General features: G+C 38.6%; 1 protein-coding gene and 1 pseudogene across 19 annotated transcripts in view; one reads left to right on the top strand and one right to left on the bottom strand.

Annotated features, from left to right (window-relative positions):
• Positions 1–14,130, bottom strand: part of EPB41 (erythrocyte membrane protein band 4.1) — a 192,805-nt gene that overhangs the window by 83,689 nt on the left and 94,986 nt on the right. For all 19 annotated transcript variants that reach the window (XM_081817911.1, XM_081817904.1, XM_081817898.1 and 16 more), the window contains exons 3-4: positions 12,380–12,592; positions 9,972–10,076 (exon numbers count right to left, since the gene is read on the bottom strand). In XM_081817911.1, the coding sequence (XP_081674037.1) occupies positions 9,972–10,076; positions 12,380–12,433 (159 nt within the window). In that variant the 5' untranslated portion in view covers positions 12,434–12,592. The remainder of the gene's footprint in view (positions 1–9,971; positions 10,077–12,379; positions 12,593–14,130) is intronic.
• LOC115943125 (zinc finger protein 575 pseudogene) lies at positions 5,903–6,474 on the top strand (annotated as a pseudogene).

The following is a 14,130-nucleotide window of genomic DNA, read 5'->3' as shown; positions in this document are numbered from 1 at the left end:
CAATTAATAAGTTTCGTGGAACCTCTGAGAATCGTCATTTATACCATGCAACCCAGAACTCTAAACAAAGACTACTTTTTACCACTTTGGAATGAAACATCTCTCACCATAATGAGGCAACTCTATATTTTCCACTATTTTTTTAGAGAAATCTCCCAAGGTAAGCTGAAGCTGCCAAGTTTCTTACAGGGATTTTTCAGCCATTCTATGACTCTGGAGCTAGAATTCCCACCAATTTGACATAAGGAGGGCAAGCCCAGATTTGTGTCAATCACATGTGACTCCAAGGTATTAGTGACGTTATAGAACAAATTATTATTGCTTCAGTACCTAGACCTCCAAATCCAAATAAAAAACAATGTGTACAAGATAATAAAAATCAATGTGTACAAGAATAGGTACTTTTATGCTCAATTTAAATGATTCAATTCACAGCATTTTATTTAGCCAACAAATATTTGAGGAGTAACCCCATGTGCTAGGCACTGAAGTTTCAAAAAAGGATTTAAAAATCGTACTTGTCCTCAATGAGCTGTCGGTCTAATGGAAGAGGTGAAGAGTGAACAACTGATTTTTTGTTCTAAGTGTGAAAATGATAATTATAGTAATGTGTGAGAGTGCTATGATGAGGGTGTTCTAGGAGCACAGAGGAGGTGCACCAAAATGGACGGGGGAGAAGAGGCATTTAGGAAATGTTTCTCAAGAGAATGTTTGGGAGACCTAAGCCGCGTCTTCATGGACAAACAAGAGTTAGCCAGGCAAAACAGAAGAGGGAATAAATAAAAAGGCACAGGGTATAAGAGAACATGTCTCAGTTGTGACATATAGGTGAGCACAGCTGGAACACAGAGGTGAGGAGGGGAGATACAAAACAGAAGAGAATGGTAAGAGTCAGATCGGGGGGACACAGTATTTCACAGTAAGAAACTCCGACTTTTTCAAGTTCCAGGCAAGGGGGAGCCATTGAAGGATTTAAAATAAAGGAGTGACATGAATTAGAGGAAGCAGGACTATAGAAAGGGAGACCAAATGAGGGGTTGCTGTTGAGAATGATAATTGTGGTACAGGAGAGAATAATGGTTATGGGTACAGGCTTTGAAGTCAGATAGTCTTGAGTTCTAATCCTGGCTCAACCTCTCTATGATTTACTAGCTGTGTAACCTTATATAAGATCATCTAAGTCTTACTTGTCTCATATATAAAATTGGGATAAAACTACCCTCCTTGGCGTGCCTGGGTGGCTCAGTCAGTTGGGTGTCCAACTCCTGGTTTCAGCTCAGGTCATGACCTTGGGGTCCTGGAATCAAGCCCCACGCTGAGCTCCCCACTCAGCATGGAGTCTGCTTGAGGATTCTCTCTCCTTCTCCCCTCCCTCCACACTCTCTCTCAAATAAATAAGTAAATCTTTTTTTAGAAACCCTACTCTCTTCACAGAGTTTTTATGGATTAAATTATTTGATGTATATAAAAAGCACATAAGCCACACTCAATAAATTGTGCTGATACTAATCATCAAAAGGGCTTGACAGGATGAAGTCTATGGGACAGAAAAGAAATATGTGCATTAAAAGACATATACCAGAATGTTCCAACAGCAGTATTCTTAAAAGCCCAAACTATATACAAGCCAAACATCCAGCAATAGTAGAATACATAAAGTGTGGTATAGTCAAACAATGAACTTTTTTTTAAGAATTTATATTTTTTAATTTATTTTTGAAGGTTTTATTTATTTATTTGACAGAGAGACAGATAGCGAGAGAGGGAACACAAGCAGGGGGAGCGGGAGAAGGAGAACAGGTTTCCCACGGAGCAGGGAGCCCGATGCGGGGCTGGATCCCAGGATCCTTGGATCATGACCTGAGCCGAAGGCAGACGCTTAATGCCTAAGCCACCCAGGCGCCCCTCAAACAATGAACTTTTATACAGAAATGAGAATGAATGATCTACTGTTACAACATGGATGAATCTCAAAAACACAATACTGAACAAAATAAAAGCAGCCAGACCTAAGAGAACATATGTATGATTTCATTTTTACAATACAGTTTAAAAACAAGCAAAGCTAACTGACGGTAATAGATGTCAGGAAGACATCTGTTACTTTTACCGGGTGGGGTAGGAGTAATGATTGTTAGGGGATGGAGGGAGTGACTGGGAGGGGGCACAAAAGGGGATTCTGGAGTCCTGGTAATGTTTATTTTCTTAATCTTGGGGGTATTTACAGATGTGTTCACTTTGTAAAAATTCTCTGAAATACGCATGTATGATTTACACACTTTCCTGTATTATGTTAGACTAATAAACAGTGAGGAAGTAGAGATAGTTATATGTAAACCAATTTCTCAAGAGAATGGTTTTGAAGGAGAGGTGAAAGAGAGGGTTATAGCTAGGGGAAAAAGATAGGAATTAACTTATAAAATAACAAAATATTGAGAGGACAAAAGTTATAGAACTGTATCTTATCGGGGTCTTTTTTTTTTAAGATTTTATTTATTTATTTGAGAAAGAGAGCATGAGAGAGAGAGCACACACGAGCAGCGAGCCCGACGCGGGACTTGATCCAAGGGACCCTGGGATCATGACCTGGGCCAAAGATGGGCACTTAACCAACTGAGCCACTCAGGCACCCATCTTATTAGGGATCTTAAGATGTCCCCAAAATAGCAAGTCTGGATAATCTTCTGGTTTCTATTTGAATACCTTCAGTTGCAAGGATTCCCTTTATTTATTTATTTTTTTAAGGATTCCCTTTTAAGGGTCCATTTTGCCGATCATTTCTTGTGAGTTAAATAAATTAACACTTTATTTATTTATTAAATTAACATTTTAAACAGAATTTAAATTGTGATTTAAAAAGTATCACATTCCTTCTTGAGCTTAAAAAATGTTTCGAAATAATAGAGATGAATAACAGTAATAGCCTGAAACAGATCTCTATTCATTCAACTGAAGAATTACAGGTCTCACATGTACTCTCCTACTTTAAAACACCTTCTCACATGTTGTCCCTTTCACTTGGAATACTCTATCCCAATTTCTTCACCTGGAAGATTCTTGACTATCTCTTATAATTCAGATCTTATGTTACCTTCGCAGAAAACCCTTTCTTTGTGGGTGCCCATCTTACTGCTGCCCCCTCATCAGTCTGGGAGCTTCCTGAGCAAAGAGACTATGTCTTTTATAGCTCTGCCTGGCACAAGGCACATGCTGTCTACTCAATAAATGTTTGATGAATAAATGAATAAACAAATGAAAAATGCTACTGAAATAAACCAGTATAGAGATGATAAAGTTTCAACTAAGGCAATGTCACTTAAGTAAGTAAAATGACTAGGAACTTTTCATATCTTTTGTGGCAATATAACCTTAGGTCATAAAGTTTTAAGAAAAAACCCTAAGAAAGGACATGCCCTGAGTTGGCCATCAGCTACCTTTATCTGGAGGTCCTAAAACCCTGCACATACATATAAGTGATCTAGACAAATCCTTGTCTTTTTTTTTTTTTTTAAGATTTTATTTATTTATTTGACAGAGAGAGACACAGCGAGAAGCAGGAACACAAGCAGGGGAAGTGGGAGAGGGAGAAGCAGGCTTCCCGATGAGCAGGGAGCCTGATGCGGGGCTCCATCCCAGGACCCTGGGATCATGACCTGAGCCAAACGCAGACGTTTAACGACTGAGCCACCCAGGCGCCCCTCCTTGTCTTTTGAGGTAAAAGGATTATCTATAAGCTCCACAAGTCTGTCTTCCTTAACTTGAGGAATAACCATTGTTTATGCTTCTGTTAGTATGCTGACTTCAAATCACTGCTCCAAGATGTTTGTAGAAACTCTATAGCACAGTAATTCTAGGTCTGACTCTTTAAGTGTTAAAAAAGCCACATTTAAATCCACTAGAGATGTCAAACCAAATCTTTGGAGCAAAAGACAAGATCCCAAATACAGCCTCCTACTCTGCAAGTATGTTTATAAAATTCATCTTAGTCTTTCTGATTTGCCAGACAATAAAGATACAATCATTATCAGTACTTGCTTCAAAGCTAGTCGTGAATCAATTTAAAACAATCCATCCTTTCAGATGACTATAAGTTAAATGCCTCACACTATGGATTTAATATTCACTCAAGTGGTGTTTGCTATTTGCCTTTGCAAGGTGAAAGAAAGACCCTTCTGGCTATGACTGATTACCTATTCAGAGTTAAAAATTTGACTCCTAAGGTAAGAAAATTCATCCATACAGAAAATGAAAGAAAAGAGACAGAGGACCATATGCCATTGAACTGAATGAACTCCTCATTTAAAATTCTCAGTATTTACCAAAAGAGCTCAAGATTTTTGCTTAGGGAGGGAATTTGGGGGGGAGGGGGTAAGAATTAATGTGGGTGACATTTCTCCAAGGAAAAATATCCGATTCATTCATAAACAACTAAGCAGGAATAAAACGTAGGAAACAACTATTTAACTCATATAACTTTGATTCATAGTGGTAATAAATGTCTCATGGGGCTACAGAAGTTTGCTTCTAACTGCCTTTCCTCTTCTCTAGCCAGACTTAGTCTGGCAATAGGCCTGTTAATTATGTAGTCAGTAGGGAAAGAGAGTAAAGCAAGCCATTCCATGTGAGGAAAAAGTCAATTCAATTAACTTTCCTCCCTGCTAAAGGTACCCAATTGTCTACAAACAATCCAGAAGTTCTTAAGGAGAGAACTTACATATACAAAGGACAAATCTTTACACACAAAAAAAGATGACAGACAACAGACTGGGACTGGAAAGAGGATAGTCATCTCTGTTTGTATTATGGTTCACATTTTTTCCCCACAATTTGAGAAATGTTAAAAAGAAAACCATAAGCCCAAAATGGCATCACTTAGGTTAACCAAGTCAGTAAACCAAGACTTAATATCTAACCTAACTACAGTTTCAACCACCAAGAAATGTAACCTTTAACTAGTCAACATGGGAATTTCCTGGTCAGCACTAAGATATTTACTAATAGACCCTTTCTGTTCCCCTTGGAGGGTGACCTTGCCTAAAACAGTGGATTCTTTGCTAATAATTTCCTCTTTTCCATTCCCTCTTTACCTTAAAAAACCTTTGCTTTCCTGTAAACCTTCAGAGCTCCCCTCTACTTGCTAGGTGGAACGCTGCCCAATTCATGAAATGATTACTAAGGGCAATTAGATCTTTAAAATTTACTTGGTTGAATTTTTGTAATTTAACAGGAACTAATTCTGTAGGTAGGAAACAAAAACCAAGAAACAAAAACAAAACGTAAAATTCAAGGAAAGAGGAATAAAAAGCTGAAGAAGAAAATCATTTAGGAAGGAGTAGGAGGCAAGGAATTTCAGGAGGGAATGTCCTGGGAGGAAGCCACTCTGCCTTTATATGCTTCAGTTTTCTCATCTCTAAAATGAGTGGACTGAACCCCAGGAGATTTTGTAACTCTAGTACCCTTTGTGTTTTCAGAATGACAGAAAATTTGGATAAATAACTAACAAACTAACAAACATTAGTGGCTTTACACATTTAAGCATTTCCTGAATCTCTGTATACTTCTAAAGAGAGTATCTGGAAATCTGGCTTACTGCCAGTAGATATACATAGGTAATGGTGACTAAAACGAAATCGAACAGCATGATGGGCGGAGCAACTCCACTGTGTCCAAGGGCAGCTCAGCAGATGCAGCAGCCACCTGTGGAAGGCAGCAGCCTTCCACAGGTCCCCCCTCCACCCTCCACCCTCCACGCCCGGGATAAAATTTAGCAACAAGAAGGAAGCAGTTCACGTGGTGTCAGTGGACTGAGACTAAACCAAGACCGGGACCCTACAGCCCTATCCCCATCAGCCTGATAATCCCCAGCGTCGCCTACCTCCCTCTGGGTTCCTGGGCCAGCAAGATGCTGGAACAAGATGCGGAGTCCACCGCTGGGACACCGATCCTAGTCCCACTGGCAAGGAACCAGTAACCAAGGGAGCAGCGCCCCACCAGGGCTCACCGTAGAAGCCCAGCCAGTTGGTTCCAGGGCCTGCCACTTCTGCGGGGGCGCCTTCCCTGGACCACCAGCAGCCCCGGCCCAGCGCCCACACTGCTGCTGTTCCTGTGACAAGGCTTTCTCTTACAGGCCCAAGCTGGCTATGTACCCGGCTGGCACATGGCAGCCTCCCCCCCAATCCATGCCCCAATCACCCCAAGGCCTTCTGCTATCCCTCCAAGCTTGCAGCCCATGGCCACACACACTGTGCCACCAATGCCCACCCCTCTCCTTGCCCACACTGCCACAAGGCTTTTTCATTCCCCTCCAAACTGGCTGCACAAAGCCTGTGTCACAATCCCCCACGGTGCCAGGCAACCAGGCCACAGCCCACCATCGCTGCTCCAAGCTGAACCTAGGCCTTTGGCCAAAGACCCGTCCTGCTCCTTCATCAACGCAGCTAGCATCAGGCTGACAGCCCAGGGCAGCATGAGTGAGCCCTCCCCTTAGCATGGTCCCCTCTGCTACCAGCCTGGGTCAGTAAAGAGGTGGCATTTCTAAGCTGGGCTGGCAAGGAGATTGGCTCCATGCTGGGCTCGAACTTACAAGGCTGAGGAACTCTTTCCTCACCTGTTTTGGGAAGGGGAAGAGATCATCCACAGAGAGTTAGCACTGGGCTCCAAACCACGGACTTGGAACTGTGGTTCCAAAGCAAGTCCTGGCTCTGGTTTTCCTCTCCTATTCATATGGTAAAAGTAAAAGGTCTGCTGCCACTGTGGTTTGGTAAGGAGTGTGGGGAAACAGGGTCTCTCCTTACTGTTTTAAGTTAAATTCGTCCATTTTGGGAAGGACGGAAGGAAGGAAGGGAGGAAGACAATAAGATTTTACTAGCTTAATTCTACAAAGGGAAGGTCACACAAAAGATCATGAATCAGAATGGCTTTGGCCTTCTCAAGAGCAGCACTGGAAACTAGAAGACAATGGAGTAATGCCACCAAAATTATGATGGCAAATAACTTCAAGTGTAAAATTCTATACCCAACCAAACTAACAACCAAACGTGAGGGTAGAATAAAGACATTTTTCAGACATATAATGTCTCAAAAAGATTATGTCTCACATGCCATTTCTTAGAAGAAGCACTCTATCAAAACACAAGGAAAAGCTAGGACAAAGGAAACAGGAGAAACATCACAGAAGTGAGGCAAATCAAATCCCCAGGATGATGGTGATGGGAAATACCAGGGACAGCTATGCATGAGCAGAGAGAGCAATTCATCCATACTAAAGAAGTATGACTCAAGAGATAGCATATTGAAGGACTATCATCACCAAGATGGCTTTTGCTATTGTATTGGCCTTTTAACCTGACAATGCTAAGGTAAGTCTTCCCCAAATTCATTTTTGTACAAGATTTGCTTGGCAAGTATCCGCTTTCCCTTCTATGCCCTACTTCCCGGATCAGCCCAAAGACCCTCATTTTAACCCAAAGAAAAACTCTGCTTTGACATATTTCTCAGAGCTGGAGGTTGGTCACACTGAATTTAAAAGCAGAAAATATAGAACAGTTCATCACCTCTAACCATGTTCCTCTTGGATATCCTGTAAGAACCTGGAGCCTACTATAGACCTGACAAATGCCCTGAATATGATAAGCCCTATGTTTCCCAGGATTCACTTGCCCACTGATTTCCCCAAAAGGGGCTCTTATAAACTATCAGGGAAGTTGAAACTAGATTATGATTCTGAAACAACAGCTTTTCTCTTCTAGAAATATTTTATCTAAGAGGGATAATAATGCCATTTTTTACACAGCCGGGTTTATACTTTGCTATTCAGCTTTTATATTAGCCACTTTTCATATCACTTTACATATAAATATTTAAATGAATATAAATAAAGCAATTTAATACATGATTTTGAAAAGTATTATAGAGGAAATAAAACCTACCGACAGGACAAGTATGGATGGCACCACCAATGGTGAAAAGTTATCAATGCAAATGAAAGTTTTTGTAGCAATGTGGGCCCTAGAAGCTCAACTGCAAGTGGAAAAGAATTTCCTCTGCTGAATGTCTAGATGAATGAGCTAGCTTCTCAAAATTTAACTATGTGTGGTTCACAGATATTATTTCCAGTTATATTAAGTAAGTATTCAGTGACTTTACTGACATGCCAAATTCAAGCATTCTCAGTTATTCTCAAATCAACCTTGGACTTTTCTTTTCCTTTTTTTTTTTTTTGCACCCATAGCGTAAAAACATTGAACTTTATCTCACTGAGCTTGTACAACATAAAATACTTTTCAGAGTATTTTCCTTGATTCATTGAATAATTTTCTAGCTCACAGCTGCTCAATGTTTTTCACTGTAGTTTTGGAGGTATTGTTTTGTTTTTTAATTACCTTCAGTCTTCCCTTATTAATGGAACTTAGAGGCTTCAGGACAAGTTGGTTTGAGCCTTTAAGGACAAAGATTAAGTCCTTAAAGAACAATATTAACCTAGTGCTGGTAGACATAGTTCTTCTGCTTGAACCAACAGTCACTCACATAGAAGGACAAACTACTATTGCAAACTACTATGTAACTACTAGTATATTCTACAAATAGATTTTATTTAGGCAAAGGGCAATTCCATGTCTTCAAGTTTGCATTATCTAACCCAAATAATCCAATCTATAGAGTCTGCAGTTGTTAAAGGCTGCTGCGCCTAACTTTTCTTAATAAATATAAATTACCTTGGAGAAAGAACCAACAAAACTGACTTTAAATACATTGTATACAAAACTCTCTCCATGACCTGGCCCCCGTGTAGCTCTCCAGATTCATCTCTTATTCTGTTCCTCACTTCCTATGTTTAGCCAGGCTCCTAGTTCCTCCAATGCCACTCTCTCAATTCTAGGCCTTTATACAAGCCATTCTCTCTCCACTTCACTTGCCCATTTAATCCGTCAGTTCTCAGCTCAGGCATCACTTCCCCAGAGAAGACTTCCCTGGCCATACCCTGTCATGACATCTTAGATTTCCTTTCATATAACACTCGCCACACTAAACTATAAGTTCCAGAGGGCAGGGACCATGTCTATCTTATCCACAGCCCTATCCATATCATCTAGGATAGCACCTGCAAAGATTTGTTAAACTGGACTAAAGTTTTTATCACTAGATTTTAAGCTAAATACTTGTAATTTTCAGTAAATTGGCCTAGGAAATAATTCAAGTTTTCTGAAGTAAATACCTGACTTTTAACCTTTCCTTCCTCCTCCATGTTCTCACACTTTCTTTTGCTTCTTTCAAAAGTCACCTACTGACTTCCTTTTGGGCTAGAAGAAAATGTCAGATTCATTTAGGGCTGTTTCAATAATATTGGGACCTTATTCTCTTTTATAACATTACTCTCAAATTATAACTATATATGGGGCGCCTGGGTGGCTCAGTTGGTTAAGCGACTGCCTTCGGCTCAGGTCATGATCCTGGAGTCCCTGGATCGAGTCCCGCATCGGGCTCCCTGCTCGGCAGGGAGTCTGCTTCTCCCTCTGACCCTCCCCCCTCTCATGTGCTCTCTCTCTCATTCTCTCTCTGTCAAATAAATAAATAAAATCTTAAAAAAAAAAAAATTATAACTATATATAATTATTGTATAATTATAATATTGATAGATCATCCATTCAACACATATTTACTATGAACCTATTAGATACAATACTAATTGCATAATATATGAAGTTATTGGTATCTACTTGCTAATCAGGACATCATAGCTCTGTACTTCCCCTGTCCTTTAAAAAGACAGTACAGTGGATACTTTCTCTCAATGATGAAAGAACACAACAGCAATGGTCTTTTCTTTAAAATGTTCTAGAGGGAAAATCTGAGAAACAAGAATAGGCAAGAATAACTCTTAAGTACATTGTATCTTGGAGAGGCAGGCATAAATACACTCTTAACGACAATAAAAGAATTTAAACAAGTATTTTGACAATCAGTCTCCTCACCTTTGAGGTTGCATTATCCCAAACGGCTAGACCAAAGTAGTCCTCTTCCAAAAGATTGAGGTGCTCACACACTCGTTTAAGCAAATCTTGTCCCTTAGCATGTTTCTGCAAAGACATACATATTTTGAGGTTTCCTCTTATTCCTGTATTTATCACCAAATAAAATAAAATGTCACTTCCCAATTTCCTCTTTTATCGGTGGTTACCACCACTTTATGATGGTTTATACAGCATAAGTAGAGCAATGTGGGTTATAGAAATCCTGTTTCTTAATTTGTCAGTTGTCAGCTTAAATATGCAACACACTTATAGTGGCTTGGAAATAGTGCTAGAATTTAAAGCAAAATTTTACCTTCCCTTCATCAACCATTCCCTACTTCCATCTTAAACATCACATTCTTTATTTTTGGTGTAGTATTTCCTGAAGCTTGCTATGGGCTGCTGTCATCATGACCACCTAAATTCACTGAATCTAATGTCAACATTGACAGTTAATAGTGACTATGGAAACCATTACACTTGCTACTGTTCTCAGACCAAATGTCCCAAGAGAATGAGCCATGTCTCAACTCCCTCCTGAAAAATGCACAAAGTCTACAGACATTACCTGTTGCAGTGGCTTTTTCAGTGGTGCTACGAATTGTCTTCTTAATAAAGAAACACTTCTTAGAAAATCAAACCACTGCCAAATTTGGGTACTAATATTCCTACTTAGCCTAACTTAGAGGATAAGATGTATAGGCAAAAAGTCCTGGCTCCTCTATTTACAAGCAAAACAACCTGGGTCAATTCAATTAATAGTTCTGAACATTAGCTTTCTTACATGTAAAATGATAAGAATATTTATATCTATCTTACCTAGCTACTGGAATTGTTGAAAAAAATCAAACATGCTAATGACCTCTGAGAAATATATTTTTTAAATACGTCAAAAAAATTACAAATCATTTTTGACACACACGCATGTCCTCTCAATGAACAGTTATTTTTAATGACTGTTAGTAATTCACATAGATGTTAATTCATTTTCAGACTTAACCCATCTATAGTAATCATTTTCTTCATTTTTCCCTCTTATGTTTTCACTCCAAATGACAGAGATGATTTGGGAATTCTTCACGTACAGGTCCCTACTCCCTTATTTATAATTCCAAAATCCAGACGCTCTAAAAAGTAAAATTTTAGGCTTTTTGGTGGGCGGGGGGGGGAAGGGTTCCAAAGTTCATTTGAAGGCAAATCCTGACTGAACTGTTATGAGGCTATTTATGGTCTTCATGTACCTACCTTAGAATGAATCTTGGTACTGCCACACACCCTCCTGGGTGTGTTATGAAATATGTAGCATAAGTACTTACTGCCTTTCTAAAACCCAAAATATTCTGAATTCTGAAACATATCTGCCCCCAAATATTTCAGGTATAGAAAACCCAGATCTGGACCTTGGTCTGAATGGGAAGAATGTGCGGAATAGCTTTTCCCATCTCTCAGCTAGCTAGTGGTAAGAAGCAGAAAGAGCAGACCATAGGTCTCTGGTAGTTTACCAGGCACAGGAGCTATTTTCAAAGTGCAATAGTGTATTTTTCTTGATTTATTCTTTGAAACTTGGAGAGGGACTGTCTATTAATAGATATAAGGTGATATTTTAGATTATTAGTGCTTTGATATATTTGCATTTGCATATAGATAATTCAATTCATAATTACATACCTAAAATACAAGTATATGTGAATTATATGTCTTATCAATAAAGGCTATTATTAGTAATAATCACAATTGCTTTATATCAAGCATATCATAATTGATAATTACTGCTCTAGTTAAAAAAAATGGTTAGTAGACTTTTAAGGATTTTAACTTGTCTTGAAGGAGCAAAAGAATAACCAGGTAACTGACATTTTTTATTCAGTCCTGACTCAATTACAGAAAATAACAGAGTATTTTAAAAAATGGCATTACTTGATTTAAATTGTTTATATCCTATTTCATAGGGCTAAAGAAATGCATTGAATAAATCAAGGCTTATTAAGGTTTAGATCTGGGACAGCAGAAATGACCACACCGTAACTTTTTTACAAATATAATTATGGGAATAGCTAGACCTAATATCAGAAACTGAGGCTACCTGGAAAATCTAGTCATGGCAGGTCACTCTATAAATAACAACCAATTGCTTTTAAACAAAATTGTTTTGGATTATAAAAGTAACACATGCTCAATTCACAAGTTTTGGCAGATACAGAAAAAACTGGAGAAGAAAATAAGACTCAGTCATAATCCTTCCAGGCCTCCACTTCCAGAAAATCCCTATTAACATTTCAGTTCATAGAAACAGTCACTGGCACTACTTATTCAACCCTACATGAAACAATCCGTAAGAGTTCTGACTATGGAAATTAAAATGCACTCACCTCCACAACACATTCATAAACTGTGTCATCCAACAAAGAAACCTTGCAATGCATGTTTCTGTGTCTTCTGATTGATTTCTGGGAAGCTTTTAATTCTCTTTCTGCTTTTGAGTCAGGACTTTCTTCTTTTACTTCTATTTTAGAGCAGTCTTCAAGGCCTCCTCCTTCCTTAGTTTCAAAGTCTGGATCCTCTCTGTGTTCTTCCTGAGCAGGCTGCATATCCATGACATCAAGTCAGTAATAAAGACATTTCACAAAATATGCTGTATACATTTTAATAACTATAATAATGCTACCAATAAATGCAGTGAAGAAGAAAAACAAAACAAATATAAGTGATATTAAGATTAAATAAATTATTAATAAAAGATATTAGGATCTCCTAAAAGATCTATACACTCGCTATGCTATCCTTAAAACTTCTCAGGTAGAATCCTATCTTTCAAATCAATAAATGAAGGTTTTAGGTAAACTACAGGACACCAACCTGTTGCTCTCAGCATTATGTATTTTTCCTGACTATGCCATTATATATTATTTTTTTCAAGATTTTATTTATTTATTTGTCAGAGAGAGAGACAGAGCACAAGCAGGGGGAGCAGCAGAGGCAGAGGGAGAAGCAGGCTTCCTGCTGAGCAGGGAGCCCAATGTGGGACTTGATCCCGGGACCCTGGGATCATGACCTGAGCCGAAGTCAGACACCTAACCAACTGAGACACCCAGGCATCCCACCATCATACATTATTAAAGTTTATAAAAACCTTACCATCTCTGCCCCATGCTCCTCAATTTTAGCAAGGTAGCTTTATGAATTGCAAAATGAGATGTGATTTATCACATATTCTAAATCTTATGAATGGCTAAGAGGGAGTCTTGGGATCAATTTTAGAGCATAAAGCAACATATAAACTAGGCTAACAACTGTAACTACAAGTTAACTCCTTTCTATCATTTATCTATCATGCTCAATGCAAAGAAGATTCAAAGAAGCAAGAGACATTGAAATCTGAGTTTCCTAGGGTTATCATGAAGTCATCCCAAAGTTATACAGGTAAGTGAAACAACATTTTGGCACATACTTTCTTACTTCCAACATAATAAAACTGCTGAAAGATTCTTAACTAAACCACACTAATTCTTTTCTTTCAGAATATATGGTTGACAAAGGAAAAAGGACCTAATTATTTAGCTCCTGAATTAGATATTGGAGGTGGTCTAAAAGGCTCCTTCTTATCCTTTATGACCCTTTTATGTGACCTCTTCAGAGAGGCCTTCAATTGGCTATCCTATCTATCCTATCCCCATTCTGCTATTCATGTCAGTACCCCATTTACTGCCTTCGTAACATTTGTTATAATAAATATTTTGTATTTACTACTTTTTTGTCTCTTCCATTAGACTATAAAGTCATCAAGAGTAGGGATGTTTGTTTTATAACAACAACAACAACACTATATAACAATTAAAATGGATCAGTTACTATTCTAAAAGCATTACTTATATGAACTCACTTTATCCTCATAATAACCCTGTGGGGAGGGGACTATTGTTATTCCCACTTGAGAGATAAGAAACAGAGGCCAGAGTTATAGCAACATTTTTCTAGATATATCTCCTGAGGCAAAGGAACAAAAGCAAAAATAAACTATTGGGACTACATCAAAATAAAAACCTTCTGCACAGCAAAGGAAACAATCAACAAAACTAAAAGATGTGGAAAGAGCCAAGATGTCCATCGACAGATGAGTGGA

This window comes from Leptonychotes weddellii, chromosome 4 (genome assembly GCF_054177405.1).
Source record: "Leptonychotes weddellii isolate Sample4059 chromosome 4, ASM5417740v2, whole genome shotgun sequence".
Classification (NCBI taxonomy): Eukaryota; Metazoa; Chordata; class Mammalia; order Carnivora; family Phocidae; genus Leptonychotes; species Leptonychotes weddellii.
Note: the sequence above shows the minus strand (reverse complement) of the source record. Positions and strands in the feature narration are given on the sequence as shown.